Source organism: Paroedura picta, chromosome 3, assembly GCF_049243985.1.
Source record: "Paroedura picta isolate Pp20150507F chromosome 3, Ppicta_v3.0, whole genome shotgun sequence".
Classification (NCBI taxonomy): Eukaryota; Metazoa; Chordata; class Lepidosauria; order Squamata; family Gekkonidae; genus Paroedura; species Paroedura picta.
In genome coordinates this window covers 6,691,931-6,713,106 of record NC_135371.1, presented here as the reverse complement: position 1 = coordinate 6,713,106, position 21,176 = coordinate 6,691,931, and the positions used below count along the sequence as shown (strand labels likewise).

General features: G+C 47.1%; 2 protein-coding genes across 2 annotated transcripts; both read right to left on the bottom strand.

Annotated features, from left to right (window-relative positions):
- On the bottom strand, nt 1-6,012 carry LOC143834353 (uncharacterized). The gene is made up of 4 exons (XM_077331121.1): nt 5,887-6,012; nt 3,479-3,807; nt 2,408-2,699; nt 1-1,409 (listed from the first exon to the last, which is right to left on the bottom strand). Exons 2-4 carry the CDS (start codon nt 3,791-3,793, stop codon nt 748-750), a joined length of 1,269 nt encoding a protein of 422 aa, XP_077187236.1. The 5' UTR covers nt 3,794-3,807; nt 5,887-6,012; the 3' UTR covers nt 1-747.
- A 3,256-nt stretch (nt 6,013-9,268) lies between these two features.
- LOC143834466 (vomeronasal type-2 receptor 26-like) lies at nt 9,269-21,088 on the bottom strand. Its single transcript, XM_077331291.1, has 6 exons — nt 20,886-21,088; nt 18,508-18,799; nt 16,626-17,441; nt 13,254-13,481; nt 11,800-11,926; nt 9,269-10,179 (listed from the first exon to the last, which is right to left on the bottom strand). The coding sequence occupies exons 1-6, from the start codon at nt 21,086-21,088 to the stop codon at nt 9,269-9,271; spliced, it is 2,577 nt and encodes an 858-aa protein (XP_077187406.1).
- Nucleotides 21,089-21,176: the final 88 nt, after the last annotated feature.

Here is a 21,176-nt window from a genome sequence, read left to right as displayed (position 1 = left end):
AGAATTTAAAAACATTTTATTTAGCCTTCAGAAAAACAAGTCCCCCTCTCCTGTCTCAACCCACCACCCTCACCCAAAACAACAAAACCGTCCAGTGTGTTCAATTCTCAATAATATGGAATGTGGATAACCTTGAACCAGCAAACAAACAAACCGTGTAATAAAGAGGGCTTGTCTTTCAGATAGCAAATTCTTACCAATAAAATCAGATTTTCCTTAAAGGCTCTGGATAATTCATGGGCAGTTTTAAAAAACATCGTTAAAAATGAATACCACGGATTTGGCAATAAGCAGTCCAGAAATCAGAGGGAGGTAAATAGTTCAACCCTCCTCTCAAAGTGACATTCGGACTACATTTCAGGGGACGTTTCTGTGTATAAATTTCTCCACAAGGAGTCACATGCAGCCCAGTTCCATCCAGGTTTCCACAATCACTACTTGTGCTTCCCTCTTTATGCAAATCCAGGCTACAGGAAAGAGAAACAAATGAAGTGAGATGCATGATGGCAGGAAACCTCTCTAGCTATAGTACATCACTTAGCCCTAATTCTTATGTGCATATCCTCAGTTTGCCTGCAGGCTGGATCTTCCCCTTCATTTTGAATATCCGGTTGGCTTCTGTCCACTGGGTATCGTCCCTTTTATGCTCAACAAGATTCCACTCATAATTCAACATTTCTTCGCAGTCCGGCAACATGCACAGTTTCTTCTGCTCGAGCTCCCTTCGTCACTGGAGAGTTGTGAGAATTAGTTGAGCATGGAGGCCTGGGGCTTCTTCCTGTGGCGACTTTTGATGTGCGCCCAGAGGCACATTGCCCAACAAAAGACTACCCCGCACTCCAAGCACTGGAATGGCTTATCTTGTGAGTGCTTGGTGCTGTGAGCCAAAAGTTGGCTTTCCCAGAAGAAGCTTTCGTCACATTCCAGGCAACAGAATGGGTTCTCTCCCGTATGTCCATCAAGATGCACCATAAGATGGTAGCTGTTGGAGAAACTCTTCCCACACCTCAAACATGTGTACGGTGTTTCTTCCTCGTGGGCTTCCTCTTGCTTGAGAAGGAAGGATTCATTAACAGAGCTTTCCCCATTTTCGGAGCATGGGTACATGAAGTTTTCTTTCTTAGCAGGCTGACTCCCGGAAGGGTCAGATCTCTGCCCCAAGTTTTCTTCGCATTCAGTACCCGACGATGGTTCTTTCCTCGAGAAGGCAGCTTCTGTTAACACTTGGTCGTCTAAGAGAGAATCCGTCCTCATTGGGCCAGATGGCCACCAATCTTCTGGTCTCTGCTGGCTTTCACTAACTTCCTGGCTTTCATATCTTTGGAAAGCCATCCCTTCTTCTCCTCTTCCTGGTGCCCCAAAGAAATGCCTCTCCTCAAATTCTCCAACCTTTCCCACAAGTCCAATACCTGTTGGGAGAAAAGACAGACAGCCATTTATTGTTTATTTACATCAGAGGATTAGATAGATCTACAGGGGGAAGTCTACCAAGGGCTACTAGCCATGGGGACTGAGGGGAACCTCCACGTTCAGAGGCACTAAGCCTCTGAATCCCAGAGCCAGGAAGCAACATCAAGAGAAGGCCTCAGCGTCTCTGCCCAATTGTTGGGCCTCCAGAGGAACTGGTTGGCCACTGAGTGAGGCAGTGGTAATCGTCTCGTCAACCTCCAGGTGGAACCTGGTGCTCTCCAGGAATTATTAATTAATTAATTAATTAATTTGGTTTTTAGCCTGCCATTCCCAAGGCTCATGGCGGGTTGCAACATATAAAATCCCCAATAAAATTCCCCTAAAAACAGTAAACAATCCACAATTAGCTATACAAAGTTCCAAGATACAATGCGGTGAAGTAAAAGCGACCAATCCCCCCTAACTAACACCTACAGGGGAGGACATGGGAGAATTGATCTCCAGCTGCCAATAGGGTTGTAGGGCCTTAACCGTAGACCTGGCGGAAGAGCTCTGTCTTGCAGGCCCTGCGGAACACAGAAAATTCCCGCAGGGCCCTCAGCTCTTCCGGGAGCTCATTCCACCAGGTAGGGGCCAGGACCGAAAAGGCCCTGGCCCTGGTCATGGCCAAGCACGCTTCCCTGGGGCTGGGTATGACCAATAAGTTTGTTTATTAGACATAGGGTAAAAGGCGGTCCCTAAGGTATGTGGGACCCATAACAAAGCATTTCCAGACCAAGGCAGAGCTGCATGAAGAAAGTGGCATTGCACCCTGCTGAGGTTCCCCTCCTCCCCAAACCCAGTGCTCCCCAGATGTCCCTCCCCAAATCTCCAGGAGTTTCCCAACCTGGAGTTGGCAAGCTAATTTGCCCCCCCCCCAATATTATTTTTGGACTTGGCCACCACATCTGGAGAACACCAATAGCTCCAACTTGGATGGGACTGAGGCCTCCCCTACCTTCTTCCAATGAACCGCCTGGCTCAGCTCCTGACACAGAACTTTGCCAGAGTTCTAGAGTCAACCCGCTATAGTCCGGTAGGGTTTCGGACACACTCTGTGCTCCAGACCACGAGCTGGGGTCCATGGTTCCCATGCGCTGAAGAGTGTTGGCATCGTCACGTAATAAGGTCTTGGTTGACGATGGGTTTCTCTGCGGCCACTGAAGGGGCAGCATGGTGTTCTGGTCGTCTTGACACGGCACTGCCCAGGGTTGTTTCAATAGCTGGCTTGTTGCCCATCCTTCCTCTGCCTAATATAAACATGTGAAAGATTATTTGAGCTATTTTGCTTTCTGAATGCAAATATACATACCACAGAGAATGGGTGGACGAACTGTGGCTCTCTAGATCATCATCATCATCATCATCATAATTATTATTAAATTTATTAACCGCTACTCCCTGAGGCTCGTGTCCAACTAAAAACCCATTAAAAACCCATTAAAATGGACAATCACAACACAATAACAATGGCGGCAACAAAATGGTGGAACCCTCAACCCCTTCTCCCATCCTTCTACCAGAGGGAGGAGAGAAGAATCCTAGACAGCATTTGTCGTTTAACATCAAGGGGGACCCCAATTGATCTTCCTTCACTATCCCGGCCTCAACCGTAGACCTGGTGGAACAGCTCCGTTTTACAGGTGTCCATGGACTACAATTCCCACAAGCCCCTGCCAGTCCATGGACTACTATTCCCAAGAGCATCTGCCAGTGCTGGGGAACTCTCAACCACATTCACCTGTGGGCTGAAAAGGCCTGCCACAGCCTCTACAAGCCTCTTTGGGCGCTGAAAAGGGTCGGTGAGGCTTGCAGAAGATGTGGCAGGCCTTTACGGCCCAGGGGGGGAGTGCGGGCGGGAATTCCGTTTCTCCCTTCCCCCCTCTGCAGCCCCACATACTTTGTGTGTCCTGATGGGCCTGCTGACTGGAAACAGAATCTGGAAGTCTCCACCCACCAGGGCTCTGATCTATTATTTTAACAGTGAAAGCTGTTACAGATTAGGCTTTCTGTCAGCCTTCTTGGTTACCTTGTTTGGTGCCAATGTCATTTGTGGATTCAGCCCCAATGGTAGATCTCTAAGATGAGGAGGAGGAGGAAGAGGAGGATCTCGAAGGTGGGCGTGGGGAGGATGACGAAGATGGGTATGATGAGGAAACCCAAGGTGGGCACGGGGAGGAGGATGAGGAAGAGGAGGATGGGACGTATGTTGATCTCTAAGATGGGCATGGGGATGAGGAGGAGGATTGGTATGAGGATCGCCAAGATGAACATAGGGATAATGACGATCTCTTCTGTTGTAATCCAATGTTTTCCCTGATTCAGACTTTGCCCCAAAGGACATCACGTTCTTTGTTCCTTGGATTGAAAACAAACGACAAAAATCAGAATGCACATGGAACTACAGTCACACAAAACTAAGGCTGCCAGCTCTGGAGATTTTTTTGGGGGGGGGTGGGAGCTAGTTTTGGGCTGTTGGCAGAGTTTAAATATGCACATTTATATTTACATTTGCTTTTATTGACCGCCACTCCTCAAGACCCTATTGGCTCTTGGCAGTTTACAGTCAAATCATAAAAAACAAGATACAAATACCACAAGCAAATAGGAGCCTCTTGTGGCGCAGAGTGGTAAGGCAGCTGTCTGAAGCTGTCTGCCCATGAGGCTGGGAGTTCGATCCCAGCAGCCGGCTCAAGGTTGACTCAGCCTTCCATCCTTCCGAGGTCGGTAAAATGAGTACCCAGCTTGCTGGGGGGTAAACGGTCATGACTGGGGAAGGCACTGGCAAACCACCCCGTATTGAGTCTGCCATGAAAACGCTGGAGGGCGTCACCCCAAGGGTCAGACATGACTCGGTGCTTGCACACCTTTACCACAAGCAAACTCCAGTCTACGTCCGTCCGCCCCCCCCCCGGCCATGCCCAGCAACAACCCCACACCACTGACTGGGGGTGGAGGAACCCCTGCCCAGATGTTCAGCACATGGGGCCTATACAGAGAGGGGCCCGATCTTCCTGGCCTGGCCTCAACCAAATGCCTGGTGGAAAAGCCCCTTGTAGGCCCTGCAGGAACTGTGACAGCTGCATCAGACTGATGAAGTGCAAAGCACCAGCTGCTTGAAGCGACATGATGAAAAGTGGAGCAACAAGCTGCTTGAAGAAGAAACAGCTTTATTGAGAAACAAATCTTTGTAAAGAACAGAGGAGAGACATAGTCCTAACAGTCTAACTGACTAACACATTCTGGAGGGAAAGCAGAAGGGAGTATGCTCAAAAGAGCCAGATATCTCCAATTGAGCTAATCAGGACACAGGAAGAGACTAGTTGAAAAACATCAGGAAGTTCGTAATCTGAATTTGCCAACTAGAGATGTCCCTTCTAGGTAGGATACTCTTTTAATGCTGTTGAATCATGCACACTACAGATCCTGCATATTCCAACACAGGGAGAGGAGGGATTTCAATGCCTCTCCCCTCCCTGAACCTAACTCTTAAATCAGGTAATTTCCAAACCAGGAGTTGGCAACCCTAGATGAACAAGTTCAGAGGCACTTAAAAGACTTAAAAAGCTTGGTATAGTGGTTAAGAGCGGTGGCCTCTAATCCGATGTGTCGTGTTTGATTTCCCGCTCCTCTGCATGAAGCTAGCTGGGATGACCTTGGGCTAGTCCCAGTCCTGTTATAGCTGTTCTCCCACAGCAGTTCTCTCAGAGCTCTCTCAGCCCCGCCTCCCTCACAGGGTATCTGTTGTGCGGTGAGGAAGGGAAGGTGACTGTAAGCCGCTTTTTGAGACGCCTTCGTGATTTTATATTTGGGATTTTAATCAGGGTTTTATGGGGTTTTATTCGAATCTATTTAACCCGCCACGAGCCGTCAGGGAGCGGCGGGTAATAAATCTAATAATAATAATAGTGAAAAGCAGGGTATAAAACACCAACTCTTCTTCTTCCCACCTAACTAAAGCTCAGCTTTTCAGGTATAAGCCTTCACTATACAGATGAGATTGTTGAAGGAAGGGGGAGACAACCAGAAATTGGAGGCCATGAATTGCAGAAAATATAAGATGTTCTCCAAAATCCAACGGTAGTTAAGAAGGGAACCAAGACCATCCACCTGTGCATTAATAGGCAAAATCTCTAGCTTTGCTAAACTAGAAAGTATCTGGACTGGCTGAAGGCACTCAGGGTTTTATTAGAGTAGTAAGCAAACACCTTTAATGCCTAATCTTTTTGGGGGGTGGGGAGATTGCAAGAAGCTTCTTGAGTAATCGGTCAGTTTTGTGCTCGAGTCTCTCTTTGAAGTACTTTATTTATGGAGCGCCTGGACCAAAGATTTCAGGGTGCTCTTTCTCCTAGGAACAGCTCTTAGCCCTGAGCTCTTTCTCTCTCCCCTCCTCCCCATTCCCTGTATCTGGAAACCCCTCAATTTAGTTCGACTCACCTAGTTCTGGGCAGTTTTTCCTTGCCTTTCTTCTAGGAAGAAGGGCAGCCCGAAAACTGGCAACAAAGAGAATTCCATGGGAGAAGGGAAACCCAAAGAAGGAACAGGTGGACTGAGAAGTCAACCCCAATTTATGGACTTCTAAGATAAGAAGGGCGGGCTCTTTCAATTTAACACCTTCCAGCCCCTCCCAGGAAAATAATGAAGCAGGAACAATGACTACATCTGAGCAGGAGGCACAGGGAAAGCTATACCGGTAGAAGCCATTCTGTTTTTCCTGCTGCGAAAGCTGTTCCAGTTGAATTTCTGCCTGCCATGATACAGACAACACGGGTCATAGAATAAGCTTTAGAATATCTACTCGTTACATTTTTCTCCCACCCTTCCTGCGAGGAGCCAGAGAGTACCCTGCAGTGCCTTCCCCTCCTTATTTCATCCTCACAACACCCCTGTAAGGTAGGTTGAGATTCTTATGACTGACCTGAAATCATTCCAGTGAGCTGCAGAGCAGTCTGGGGATTTGAACCTGGGTCTTCCAGAGTCTAAGCAGGAGACCAAAGTTTGAGTCCAGTGGCACCTTTAAGTTTAATTCTGGCTAGAAGCTTCCGTGTGAAGAACTGTGCCTGCATTTAGCAAGCTCCCACCCAGAATTAAACTTTTGTTGGGCTTAAAGGTGCCAACTTGGTTCTATCACTTTAGACCAAGGGTGCCCAAGCTGCAGCGCTTCAGATGTCCAGGGACTACAACTCCCATGAACAGGGTGTGTGCTGGCAGGGACTCATGGGAGTTGTAGTCCCTGGATATTGGAGAGCCCCAGTTTGGCCACCCCATGCTGACCCACCTGAAAGTCTTAGCAGGTCTCTCTATCCGCTACGATTCTTGGCTCACACCAACTAAAGTTCACCAGCCATCAAGATGGCTATTTTGCGTGAAGAGAAGTCCCACTCTGGAGCTGTCTGGGACAGTTTGCCTGTTGAATGTCCCACCTGCAGTGAGTCTCCAGGGAAGGGCAGGGTGTACACGTAAAAATGAATAAAACAAAACAGAATTTGCGGTGATGTCTTGTACGTGGCCAGAGAAACTCTTTTCCTGCTTATGCCACACCTCCAGGGGATAAGGCCTCTTGTCAGAAATTAATCATTGCTGCTGTGAGAGAGTCGTGGTTTAGTTTGACCACCTCAGCTTGACGGCAGGCAGAAACCCAACTGGTGGAGCTTTCCCTATGACAGTGAAGCACAAGCCAGCAATTATTCAGCCTTTACTTCTTCCCTGCTACACAAAACAAGGCAAGAAACCTCCCGAGTGTGGGCAAAGCTGGTATCCCAACTCTCTTGCTCAGATGTGGTCCTGATTCCCTTTTCTGGCGTTTCCCTCAGAGAGGCTGGAAAAGGGTTGTACGCACAGAGCCTTAATCTCTAGAAAGATCAAGAAGGGGAGCCAGGCTCGTCCAGAGCAGTATAAAGAGCAACAGCTTGGTGGTTCCTTCAAAACAATCAAAACTGGTGGCTGGGGAGGAGCTTTAGGGATTTGAGGAAGTGAACAGAGACTCACAAAACCTCCTAGCCGTCCACTAATTTCTGTTAGTCTTTAAGGTGCTCCGGGACACTTGAGGTTAATTTCATAGAATCATAGAATCCTAGAGCTGGAAGGGGCCATACAGGCCATCTAGTCATAGAATCCTAGAATCATAGAGTTGGAAGGGGCCATACAGGCCATCTAGTCCAATCTAGTCAACGCAGGATCAGCCCAAAGCTAGAAGGCTATCCATGGGAGCGTCCCCCTCCCTATGAATTTCTCTCTCAGCCCCACCTACCTCACAGGGTGCCTGTTGTGGGTCATGTTCTAACACTGCTGTTGTTTGCAATTCTCATCCACCCTCTGATACCAGAGAGACTTTATGGCGCCATTGTACAAGAAGCTCTCCATACGGAACTGTAACCACTAATCGGAGCTTCAGAACTTTCTTCACCGCCTCCCCACCCCCCACCCATCCCCAAAAGAAAAGAAATCGCAAGAAATTGAAACTTTATACTTGGCTTGGTCAATTCATGTCAGTAAAATACATTAATGCACATCTAGTCGGAAGCAGGTCGTGATAAATCTGGCTGTAAGAGAGTAACAAAGCTACAAAGCTACAAAGAGAGTAACAAAGCTACAAAGCTACAAAGAGAGTAACAAAGCTACTGCTCTTGAACAGATTGTGGCCACTGCAGAGACCTTCAGCATGTGTGATATTTCTGGTTCTTTGGAGCCCGCTTTCTCACAAACGGTTTCCTGAAATTCTACAGTTTCTTGATGGCCCTGGAAGGATTCCCTGAAAGGGTGGGAATTTTTTAAATTTACTTTTATTTATCTTTATATTTATATACAACCACTCCCAGCAGTGCTGGCTCATGACAGTTTACATATGATGAATAAAAAAAACCCATACATCGTAAAACAATAAAACAATCCAACAATAAAGCCCCTAGCCCTAATTAATCAATAATAAAATTCAAACCACTAAAAAGATAGCAGCATAAAATATTACCTCATAACGAACCACTGAGCCAGTTTTAAAGACATGCAGCCAATGCTGCTAATGTCAAAAAAGGAGACAGAATATTAATGGGACCAACATAGTCTAGTACATAGTTCTGACCCCTGGGGTGGGGTCGGGGGGGAGCAGCCTGAAATCACCCTGGTCGTTCTACCCACCCTCAACCAAACGCCTGGTGGAAGAGCTCTGCGGAATCCAGAGAGATTTCTCTCTCCTCTCTCTCTCTTTCACACAGAAACACCGTTAAACATTTATCAAGTGATGACCATTTATCAGATGATGACCAATGATGGCGGGGGGCTAGGTGGGAGAGGGAAGGGCCCCAGATGGGCATGTGCACTGCTATGCTTCCCAACCATATTCTGCATGATTGCGCCACTTCTGGGGTTTCCTGAAAGCTTGAAGAATGTTTCAGAGGTTTCTCAATGGTAAAAAAAAAGCTGAGAAAGGCAGCTTGGGAGAGAGGAGAGATTTTGTGTAGCAGAAACTCAGGATAGCCACTCCCAGTAGATGTAGACGAGTGTAATTATTACTGCTCTGCTGGACATAGAATAGCCAGCATTTACATGTAATGGCTTTAAAATTAAGTGTTGAATGGCACCAGCTAGATAGTCACTGTCAGGGTAGTTCAGCAGCGGACTTGGCTGCCTCAAGAGGTGGTCAGCTCCCCCTCACTGGTGGTCTTTATGCAGCCTTGGAAGCTTTAGGCTGATCCTGCATTGAGCAGTGGACTGGACTAGACTGCCTGTATGGCCCCTTCCAATTCTATGATTCTATGACTAGATGGCCTGTATGGCCCCTTCCAACTCTATGATTCTATGGCATTCTATTACAATCTAAGGTTCATATGCTATATTTTGTCTTCATCATTAGATGCTCCTTGGTATTCAGATCAGGCCTCATTAAAATAATGTACAATTTAGGGGAAAAGATGCAAGCCAGTAAGCCGGCACTGGAGGCCAAGATAGAGAAGATCTGCACGGCTACCATGTATTTCCCTTTTGTGCTCCAGTAGGTGGGCAAGAAAGATACCCAAACACTGCAAAAGACCAACATGCTGAAGGTGATCAGCTTGGCTTCATTGAAGGCCCCAGGAAGATCTCTAGCTACGAAAGCCACCACGAAACAGACAGCAGCCAGGAAGCCCATGTAGCCAAGGGCCCAATGAAACATGGCTGTGGAGCCTTCGTTGCATTGCAGTGTGATTTGTGTGGGCAGGGAATGCATGTCAGACTCTGGGAAAGGGGGAGCAGCTCCCAGCCAGACAAAGCAGATGGCCACCTGAATAAGGGTACAGGAGAGGACAATGGCCTTTGCCAAGCTCTTCCCCAGCCATTTCCTCATCCTGTTCCCTGGCTTGGTGGCCATGAAGGCCAGCACCACAGTGACTGTTTTGGCCAACACAGAAGAGACGGAAACAGAGAAGATGATGCTGAAGGCCGTTTGCCGGAGGAGGCAGGTCACCTTGCCAGGATGTCCAATGAATAACAAGGAGGACATGAAGGAAAACAGGAGGGAAACGAGGAGAATGAAGCTCAAGTCCCGATTGTTGGCTTTGACCACTGGGGTTTCTAAGTATTTAATGAAGATGGCCAAGACAAAGCCTGTGGAAAGACAGAAGAACAGAGCGAAGAAAGCCAAAGAGATGCCCAAAGGCTCCTGGTAAGACAAGAAGATAACAGTCTTGGGGACACATTCGTCCCTGTCCTTGTTTGGATGCTGATCTTCCGGACATGAGATACAGTGGTCTGCATCTGAAAACAACAAAGGGGACTTCACTTCCAGGAAACATTCAACTGTCATATTTCTTTGATGAACTTGGTTCTGTTTTTCAGCATATTTATTATTGTTTTCTTTTTTTGCATTTATATACCGCCTTCCCTTGCGGATCAGGGCGGTTTACAAGATAGAATATAAGTTCAGCAACTATATCAGGGATGGCCAAGGTGTGGCTCTCCAGATGTCTCTGGACTACAATTCCCATGAGCCCCAGCTGGGGCTCATGGGAATTGTAGTCCAGAGACATCTGGAGAGCCACAGTTTGCCCACTCCATATCATCAACAGTTACCATAAGAAAAACAGCAGCAGAGCATTTGTTCACAGGGAACATTATGGCTGTAACCCCACAGAGTGGGCATATCTGAGGGGGGGATCTGGGGGTTCAATCGGTGTCGTCACTGATCTTCCTGTCCTACCAAGAGCCTTTTGGCATCAGGTCTCATAGGCCACAAAAGCCAAGTGAAACAGGGATAAGAGAAAAGCCCCTTTAGAAAGTAAAATCTGAAACGATACGCAGTTCAGGCAAAGTTTTGTGAAAGACGATACTTATTGCTCGCAGAATATCCAAAGAAAAACACCTGGCCTGCTCATCTAAATAAGGATTTCATTTTTGGTCTCCAGTTGGGAAGTCACATCTCATGATACGGTGGTGTTGACGGGGTGTGTGTGTCAATCTCACTGGACTAAACTTGTAATGAAGTAAAATAATAAAGCAGGAACAGAACTCTAAGCCGCAACAGTTGAGGACAAGAAGTTTACATTTATTCCGTTCGTATACTTGAATTCAGTGTTCCTACGATGCTAAACATGTGTTCTTATTTCGCATAGAAGCAATTTAGGTTGAGAGGTGGTTCTTAGACCACCATCTCTACCTCACCCATGTAGTTCAGGGGGAAGCTTTCTCCAGGCTTCTTCCCTCCGGATCCTCCCTGCTCCCGGTAAGTCATTCCCGGTAAGTCACCTGCTCCCGGTAAGTCACAGGTTTTATTTTTAGCCTTCATGCCGGTCTCAGAGAGCCAGCGTGGTGTGATGGTTAAGAGTGGCAGCTTCTAATCCAGCAAGCCGGGTATGATTCCCCTTTCCTCCACTGACAGCCAGCTCGGTGACCTTGGGCTAGTCACAGCCCTGATAGTGCTGCTCTGACGGAGCAGCCCTGTCAGAGTTCTCAGAGCCCCGCCTCCCTCACAGTGTCTGTTGTGGCGAGAGGAAGGGAAGGCGATTGTAAGCCTCATTGATACCCGTTCAGGCTGTGAAAAGGGGAGGGGTATAAAAACCAACTCTTCTTCAGACCTGATGCCAAAAGGCTCTTGGTAGGGAGGGTTTTTCAAAGCCCTAGAGCATGGGGAGAAGGACCAAGCCAGGGGATACCCAGGCCCCAACTGGGGAATGACAACCCTATACCCAATAGGGCCTTAACGTTGCCCTTTGGGAACCAATGGCTAACGGACATGAAGGTGTCAAAGAAGAAAGAAAATTCAGCTCTACTCTCACAGCAGTCCATCCCATAACCTTGTTCCATGCACCTCTGTAGGATTCTGTGATTCTTCACCCCATTCCCTAAAGGCTTCCCTTTCCTCTGGGGTTACCATCCTACCTTCCTGCGTGGAGACGGTCCCTTCCTTGCACGGAGAACAATCGAAGCAGCAAATGGGCTCTCCGTCCCGAGCCAGTTTTGTGTATCCTGGGTGGCAGCTTTCGGTGCATCTTGACTGAGGCTGGGCCTAGAAAGACAAGGAGGGTCAGTTCAAACACGTGAGGGAACTGGGTCACGTGACCAGAAAGGTCATCTATCTGGCATGAATTTTACCATGACATTTTACCACTTGGCAAGCTCCCTTCATCTTGGTCTTCGTGCCTCTGGATTCCTCTTTTACGTGAGGCACTTAGAACAAGGGACATGACCTACAAGGCCCAGAGGACAGCTGAACTCCCCAAAGGAGACAAGGACAAGTCTCTTGGTGCCTCAGTTCCTTCTGAAAGGGGTGGGAGCTGCTTCCCCCCAAGGTCACTTCTCTGGGTCTCCTTGACTTTTTCTGGGTCTGAGGTTGAAATCCAGTTAAGGGAATTGTGGTTTGTGTACATGGAATCCTCGAAGTTGTCATTGTGTGAAGAAGGCAGTGGAGATAGTGGAATAGGCTGCCTAAGGAGGTGGTGAGCTCCCCCTCACTGGCAGTCTTCAAGCAAAGGTTGGATACACACTTTTCTTGGATGCTTTAGGATGCTTTGGGCTGATCCTGCGTTGAGCAGGGGGTTGGACTAGATGGCCTGTATGGCCCCTTCCAACTCTATGATTCTATGATTCTGTGACTAGATGGCCTGTATGGCCCCTTCCAACTCTATGATTCTATGATTCTATGAGATGCACAGGGCTTCTTTCTTGGCCATGAGATTGACCTCCTGTCTTTGCCTGGTGGACACAGAATGGTCTTCCAAATCTCATATGAAAAATTTATACCTAATAAGACCATTGGCTAATTAAGGTTGGTATTGCTTTCCAGGGTCTCCAGCGGAGGTTCTTTCACATCACTGATTACCTGCTTTTTTTTTTAAAGTGGAGTTGTCGGGGATTGAACACAGGACCTTCTGCAGGCTAAACAGATTTTCTACCAGTGAACCCTAGCTCCTCCCCATTTCAACTTTTCCCGCTGAAATGATCAACCGCAAAATTGCCCGAGCCAGAGGACATGCCTTGATGGGTCCTCATTTTGGAACAGCTTTCTGTGGGTCTGGACTGACCCTGATGCAAACTCAAACGGACTGAAATACCAACCTCTGTTTCTGCCCCTTCTTGCTAGCTTCTTCCTTTGCTCTATTTCATGAGCTGTTAGCCTTTATATTAACTGCATAGGAATCATATCTGGCTTATAATGTATATATTTGAGCCACCTAGTTACCCAGAAGAAGAAGAAGTAGAAGAAAGTTGTTTCTTATATGCCACTTTTCTCTACCCGAAGGAGTCTCAAAGCAGCTTACAATCACCTTCCCTGTCCTCTCCCCACAACAGACACCCTGTGAAAGGGAATTTAATGAAACAGAAAATCTCCTCACCCGGTTAATTCTGGCTGGCCACATAATGGCGTCTTCTTGAATGGTGACCTTTATGCCTGTCGATGCCTGTCTCTTGATACTCCCAAATTTCACATCACCGATGGACAGATTAGGAAATGCCACCCAGTTCACAATATCCAGGTCAGCTGCCAGATCCCCTTTCTCATCAAAATATACACCATCCAGGGATACATTGTAAAACTGGAGGTTCCTGAGGAAAGGATGAAGCTAGAATGAGAGAGAGAGAGAATTTTAAGAACAGAAGACCCGTGCTAGAGATGCCAGCCCCTAGGTGAGCCTTGGGGATCTCCTGGAATTACACCTCACCTTCAGATGACAGAGATCAGTTCCCCCGGAGAGGGTGGCTGCTTTGAAAGGTGGACTTTGGGCTCTGTACTCCACTGATGTCCCTGTCCTTCCCATCCTCCATCCTCAAAGCTCTAGGACTTTCCCCACCTAGATATGGCAATGTTTTCCTTTGGCTAGTAAGGATCTGACAACTCTGTCCCTCAACCCTTAACTCTGTCCTGTCATTTTAGAGTTTTCAGCTTTTTGCCTTAGACTGTATTTAGAGTCGTGAGATTTCTACATGTAATTCTGCATCACAGGGAACAATTCCTAGGGCCTTTTCGCACGGGGATCTTTGTTGAAAATTGTTTGCGGAATGAAAAATCGCCATTTAAAATAGTGGAATTCGTCGTTATGCATACCTGCCTTTGTAGTGGAATCAGTTGCGTTTTTTAGCGTTTCCCACAGGCTTCCGGTCTCGGCAGAAATCGCTAGAAAAGAAGCGCTATTGCCAAGCTCGTCCCGCCCCTGGCCGTCAAGCAGCCAATGGGCAGCCGTTAGCATGCTCCCAAACAGCCCCTTTCCCTTTAAGAAAGGTTTAAAAAAAAACAAAAAACAGACCCATAGCAACGAATCTGGGTAGATTCGTTGCAACGGAGAGACCCATCCAGCTGCCTAATGTGAGCTGTCGTTTGATTGTATGATTGTTGGCACGCTGCCTCGAGTGATAAAAAAAAAATCCCCCCCCCCTCTCACAGGCCCGATTTTCGGCTGAATTAATGTGTAAAAAATAAAGGGACTTTATTTCAGCAAACGGGCTTTTATGTGGTTTGTGCTTAGTGACTAAAGGTGAAGGACTGAAGCCAGGGAAGCCTCTAAACAGAAAGAGGCTCGCTGGTGCGTTTATCCCCGCTCGCTCGGAGAAAAAAAAATGGCGATCGCTTCGCCGGAAGTTTGGAGGACAGGCTCAGGAGGAGGGACTTTGAAGAACCCGCAACAATGGTAACGCACAGGTCTTTAGCGCTATTGTTGCAGATTGGTTGCAGGAGTGTATCGCTATCCGGAGGGTGAATCCACTTTTCTGGATTCCTAAAAGCGCTACAACGAAGCGCTTTTTGCTGATTGGTTTCAGGAGTGTTGCAGATTGTCTGCGACGTCGTGCATTAAGGCAAATTAGTAGCGTTTTCAATTAGCAACCATTGTGCTATTTTGAAGCCGTGCGAAATGGCCCCTATTATTCCATAATATGATAGATCTTGTCCTATGGGCCCGATGAATTTCAGCCAAGGGTACTTGAAGTCCTTGCAGATGTAATTTCTGAACCTCTGTCCATTATTTTTTGACAATTCTTGGAGAAAGGTGATATGCCAGAAAATTGGAGGAGGGCAAATGTTGTCTCCATCTTCAAGAAGGGGGGAAAGGAGGATCTGGGTAACTACTGACCCATCCGCTTGATGTCTATAGATGGCAAAATTTCAGAACAGATAATCAAACAGTGAGAGTGGATGGCTGTAATTATTAAAGGTCAGTAGCATGGCTTTCTCAAGAACGAGTCATGTCAGACTAACCTTATCTCTTTTTTGGAGAAAGTTACTGAGTTGCTGGATCAGGGGAATGCTGTGGACAGAGTTTATCTCAGGGGTCGTCAAACTGCGGCCCTCCAGATGTCCATGGACTACAATTCCCAGGAGCCCCCTGCCAGCATTTGCTGGCAGGGGGCTCCTGGGAATTGTAGTCCATGGACATCTGGAGGGCCGCAGTTTGACTACCCCTGGTTTATCTTGTTGTCAGAAAGGCTTTGGATAAGGTTCCAATCGTAGAGTTGGAAGGGACCTCCAGGGTCATCTAGTCCAACCTCCGGCACTAGGCAGGAACTCACAACTACTTTCCCACCCATAGTGACTCCAATTCCATGCCCAAGTGATGCCTTGCACAGACTCATTTTTTCTGATTCTGTGAATTTAGGCAGATTGTGAATGGGTAGGCTGGAAGGGTTTTGTCAGTGCTTTTCTCTTGTGGTCCTTCCTTGCATGCTTGGGGAAATGCCGATTGCCATTTTGGAGTCAGGAGGTGAATTTCCTCTGGCCCAGACTGGCCAGGGGTTCTGGTTTGGGGAGGACATCACCTGGACATGAAACGGGGGTCACTGTGAGTTGGCAGATAGTTGTGAGTTTCCTGCATTGTCCAGGGAGCTGGACTAGATACCCTGGAAGTCCCGATTCTATGATTCTATGAATTAGTAGAAAACCACAGCAAAGCTTGGTAAAGAATGTGTGAAGATACAGGCAGAGCCAGAGGAACTCCCCTGCTCATGAAAATGGCAGGTTTTAATGTATTTTAGTTTTAAATTTGTACGGGTTTTTAATCCTATTGATGTGAGCTGCTCCAAGATATTTGGAGAGAGGTGGCATACAAGTTAGGATGATAGGGCATAGAGGAGGTTGATAGAAGAAGAGGAGTTGTTTGTATATGTCACTTTTCTCTACCTGAAGGAGTCTCAAAGCGGCTTACAATCGTCTTCCCTTTCCTCTCCCCACTACAGACACCCTATGAGGTGGATGAGGCTAAGAGAGCCATGATATTACTGAAGAAGAGTTGGTTCTTATCTGCTGCTTTTCTCTACCCGAAGGAGTCTCAGAGCGGCTTACAATCACCTTCCCTTTCCTCTCCCCACAACAGACAGCCTGTGGGGTGGGTGAGGCTGAGAGAGCCCTGCTATTACTGAAGAAGGTTGGTTCTTATATGTCCCTTTCCTCTCCCTACAACAGACACCCTGTGAGGTAACATTCGGTGGATGGATGGATGGATGGATAGATGAAGGTAGAAGGGGCTTTCCTTCCTTTCCTTCACCACTGAAGCTTATGGGATGAGAGCAGATAGGAGAAGAATGACAGCTCATGATAAGAAGAGTCCTACCTCACCTAGGTAGTCCGAAGAACAGACATGGACATCAGATTTTTGCAACTTGTACATATCACCTCTACATTTAACCTCTGCTCAGAGTCTGGCTGCAGAACCACAATTCCATCATGGGAAAATGAACTGTTCATTTCAGTGGCGTCATCTGCAAGGGTCCAGGAATACCTGCCAGGGTTGGACTTTCTGAACTTCCCGGTGGTCTCCGCCCACCATCACCCTCCGCTTGGGTCTAGCTGAGTAGGCAGCATTTAAGGCATGAGCCACGGCCCAGATTGTGTTGGAAATGCTGTAGCTCTCTTGAGAGAGGATCTTTTCACGCAGCCCCCGCGGGAAGTTCTCCAGTTTTTCTTTTTCTCTGCATCTTGTTTTTCCTTTTGCAGACAGCACGTGCTTTGAGTAGGAACAATCAAATGCCTTCATCCCCAATATTTCCGTATCTGGTAGAAATGACCCCCGATAATCGTATCTGGTTATCTTGCTTGTCTGGATTAAGAATGCAAAAAATCCATCCATATGCTCAGAAGCCAGATCTCTGTAGGAGAAACTAAAGGTGAGGTCCCATGTTGTTGTGGTGATCCAGACTTTCCCCGCTATCTGTTTATTATACTTTTCGTCTGCTCTTTGAACAAGGTATATTGTGTCATAGAAGCAGCTTGTTTGCCCATAATAAACCACCACATTGATCTGTCTCCATAATGAAAAGGATATAATGGGTGCTATTTTCCTTTGCAGGCGGACTTCTGGCACGCTGATGGAGAAAGCAGCACAAATGCCATGTGTGGTGAGGAGGGGGGTCAGGGTCCTCAGGAACCTTTCTCCGTTGTCCGTGTCCGGAGCAAGGAGGCCAATCCACGTCCATCGGAAGTGCAGGAGCAATTGGACAATGCCCAAGTACACAGCTTCTTCTTTGGGGAACATCCAATAGGAAAACGGGAACCGAGTCTTGTCGCTTAAAACATGAGAAACGGAACCAAAACTGATCTAGAAAGGAAAAGGGGAAGAGATTGGTGCCTTGTTTTATTTTCAGAACAAAATCTCAAATACATGTTGGTAAGTAACCATGATTCATAGCCAGTAAAACTGCCACCATGACGATGAAGAAATTTTTAAAATTTAGATGTTTTATTTTTATAATCAACCTGAGTCTCAGGGCAGGTCGGTATACAAATTGAATGAATGAATGAATGAAGGAAGGAAGGAAGGAAGGAAGGAAGGAAGGAAAGAAGGAAGGAAGGAAGGAAGGAAGGAAGAAGGAAGGAAGGAAGGAAGGAAGGAAGAAGGAAGGAAGGAAGGAAGGAAGGAAGAAGGAAGGAAGGAAGGAAGGAAGGAAGAAGGAAGGAAGGAAGAAAGGGAAGGGAAGGAAGGAAGGAAGGAAGGAAGGGAAGGAAGGAAGGAGGAAGGAAGGAAGGAAGGAAGGAAGGAGGGAAGGAAGGAAGGATTTGATTTATACAACGCTACTCCCCAGAATTTGCTGTGGGTGGTTTACAACAATAAAATATAAAACACCGTTAAAACACAGTCTAACTTATCTGTTTCTCCACACTACCTTCTGTCTCATGCCTTGGGGGGTGGGCAGTCAAGGATAGAAGGGAGGCCCCTTTGACCTTCTGATTGCCATGGCCTCAACCAATTGTCTACAGAGAGCAAGGAGCACTTTTTAACCTGAGAGAAATGCTGTTGACATACAAAGGAGAGGATGGCCAGGATAGCCCTCTCAATGCCAGGAGCTAAGTTGGGTTGGCCCTGGTTAGTACTTGGGAGGAAGACCCCCAAGGAAGTCCAGGGTCACTGCAGAGAGGCAGGCAATGGCAAAACACTTCCATTTGCCTCTTGCCTTGAAGACCCTACAGGATCTCCATGAACCGGTTGTGACTTGAGGGCCATTTCCACAACCACCATTGCACTAAAGTCTTGTGTCTCTTCACTATCTTCAAATTTCCTTTGCCTGGCTTTCGGACACCCATGCAAGATTGAGTCTTCCTGGGGGGAAAAGTCAACAGAAGGAGAATCCCTTCACACACCTCCCACCCCCACCCCCGGTTCTAACCTGTGGGACTTTGTAGTTGCTCAACAGGGTTGAAATGTGGAGGGAGGTTTCAGAGTCCGCCCCTTCGATGAGACTCGACAGGCCGTTCTCTCCTCCGCAGCCGTAGTTGGGAATGTTCTTGTGGCCGGCAGAGAGGGTGTCTAGTGTGGCATCGTAGGTCAGCCTTTCATTGAAAAAGTCATTGTAGATGTCGTAGCCCAGGGTAACGTTCTGCAGGAGACCGGGGTTCTGGTTGACCTCTTGAACGGCCAACAAGACAGGCAGGATGTGACGATGCCCTCGGAGCAGTGACCTAAAGGGGCAGGATGTGTCAGATGATCATTCCTCATTCAGCGATCATACGCTGACAAATCCCTTCTCCTATAACTCCAGGGGTCTTTCCAGACAACACCAATCTCTGCATTTTATTCTTTAATCTACAGTTTCATTAGTCCCAAGCCAGAAATGTCTGATCATCAGCCCTGGTCTAGTGGGTTCTGTATATTATGCAGCAAGGCCTGGTTATAAGGTGACTTTCTGCTTGCCACTGAGGCAGTGGTCCCCAACCTTTTTATCACCGGGGACCACTCAACGCCTTTTACTGAGGCCCGGTGGGGGGGGGGTAGTTTACTCCTCTACTCTCAACCACTGCCCTAGCGCTCTCTGGTCACTCTGGTAATGTTTAAACATCCCTTCAAAATAAGATACAGACACGCCACAACAATGAACATAAGGAACATTTTATTTTCATGGGAATTTTAACTCATGACAATGACAAATCAATGGGAACCCTGAGCTTGTTTCTCTGCAACGAGATAGTCCCATCTGGGAGTGACGGGAGACAATGACACCTGAAGTGTGTTGTAAAGGGCCAGGGGGGGGGGATGAAGTAAAGGGCCGGGGGGGGGGGGAGAAGGCGTCCTTCGGGGCCCACCTCCAATTAGTCGACGGACCACATGTGGTCCGCGGCCCACAGGTTGGGGATCGCTACTCTAAGAAATATTCACATGGTGGTATTTGACAAGTGGGGAGCTCAGATTTTACAGAACGAGCCATGCAATTTTCACTTTCTGAGCAGTGCTGTCACTTCCCAGGGACATATTGTGAGTTTCGCCGGCCCTCGGCGCTTCTGCCTTTGTGGGTCCCTCCCGCCATCCTAATATCAAAATTAAGAATTATTCTTGATATAAGTACCTCAGCATTTTATTTTATTTTTGAAGCTTTGGCAAATTGTAATCCATTTTCCTGGGCCCCAAACTTTTTTGTTTTATTAACTTTTTTTTCGACTCTAGAAATATATACAGTATACAATCACACAACATAAAATATAATAATACATAACGTACTGTAATATAATATTATACTGTACTATAATATTAATATTAATATTATACAGAGCCAGTTTGGTGCAGTGGTTAGGAGTGCGGACTTCTAATCTGGCGTGCCGGGTTCGATTCTCTCCCCCACATGCAGCCAGGTGGGTGTCCTTGGGCTCCCCATGGCACTGATAAAGCTGTTCTGACCGAGCAGGAATATCAGGGCTCTCTCAGCCTCACCCACCTCACAGGGTGTCTGTTGTGGGGAGAGGAAAGGGAAGGCAAATGTAAGCTACTTTAAGACTCTCTTGATTAGAGAAAAGCGGCATATAAGAACCAACTCTTCTTCTTCTTCTTCTAATATCATATCAGTTCCTAGTATATAATTCCTGCATTTTTCTGATGAAGATAAACTTTGGAACAGGTCAATATTTTACATATTTATTTGATTTATTGGCTGTCCCTCCCTGGCAGCAGGCTCAGGGCACCTTACATCGATTAAACACATCCAAAGCAAATAGAAAAGGATTCCCAAACAACAGAATTGTTTTAATGGGGTTTTAATGGGGCTTTTAACATGGACAATTGTAACCCGCCACGAGCCAGTTATGGGAGTGGTGGGCAATAAGTCAAAACAATAAATAAACAACCGATTAAAATACATGAGTCGCCTGTCTTGTTAAAGTTTGTCATGGACTCTTTTTGAATCTGGATTTGGCTTGTGTGAATGCACTTTTGTATCAAGGTTATCAGGTCTGAAGATGCCTTTGTCCGAAATTTTTTTTTAAAAAAGGGTATCGTTTTCCTGTTCAGGACAGAAATATATTCTGTTGCTTCTGAAGACTTTCCCACCCACGTTGACATGCCTCTTTTGCAGCGTGTTTTGACCACGAGTACCCAGCTTGCTGGGGGGTAAACGGTAATGACTGGGGAAAGGAATGGCAACCACCCCGAATTGAGTCTGCCATGAAAACGCTAGAGGGCGTCACCCCAAGGGTCAGACATGACTCGGTGCTTGCACAGGGGATACCTTTACCTTTACCTTTGACCTCACCATTAAAACCACATTTTGTAATCACTTACCGCGTGAGACTGTAAGAATAGGGACAGGAGAAAGTATGGGGTAGGAACATGGCTCTTGTGGAGACAACCCCACTGATCAGGTGGTCTCCGGGCCTATAATAATTCAGTGTTTCAAATTTATCCTTGTCCAGATTCAGGGTGCATTTTGCCTTCTGCATCCCAAAGGCAGCTTGGGGCAGGAGCAGCAGCAAGAGAAGGAGCATCCCTTTGGCTCAGCTGGCTGATGTAGCCTCCTTTCAGAATACGTCCAGTGGCATCGACAGCTCCCCAGAAACTGTGTCAGCCCTGACT

What these genes read in the sequence shown, in the direction of transcription:
- LOC143834353 (XM_077331121.1), bottom strand. Translation starts at nt 3,793, where the DNA reads ATGTCCTTTGGGGCAAAGTCTGAATCAGGGAAAACATTGGATTACAAC. An exon ending in TGACATTGGCACCAAACAAG is followed by an intron (nt 2,700 to 3,478) that starts GTAACCAAGAAG and finishes TGTTTATATTAG; the next exon opens with GCAGAGGAAGGATGGGCAAC. An exon ending in AGGCGGTTCATTGGAAGAAG is followed by an intron (nt 1,410 to 2,407) that starts GTAGGGGAGGCC and finishes TTCTCCCAACAG; the next exon opens with GTATTGGACTTGTGGGAAAG.
- LOC143834466 (XM_077331291.1), bottom strand. Translation starts at nt 21,088, where the DNA reads ATGCTCCTTCTCTTGCTGCTGCTCCTGCCCCAAGCTGCCTTTGGGATG. An exon ending in GCAACTACAAAGTCCCACAG is followed by an intron (nt 17,442 to 18,507) that starts GTTAGAACCGGG and finishes TTTCCTTTCTAG; the next exon opens with ATCAGTTTTGGTTCCGTTTC. An exon ending in AGAAAGTCCAACCCTGGCAG is followed by an intron (nt 13,482 to 16,625) that starts GTATTCCTGGAC and finishes CTCTCATTCTAG; the next exon opens with CTTCATCCTTTCCTCAGGAA.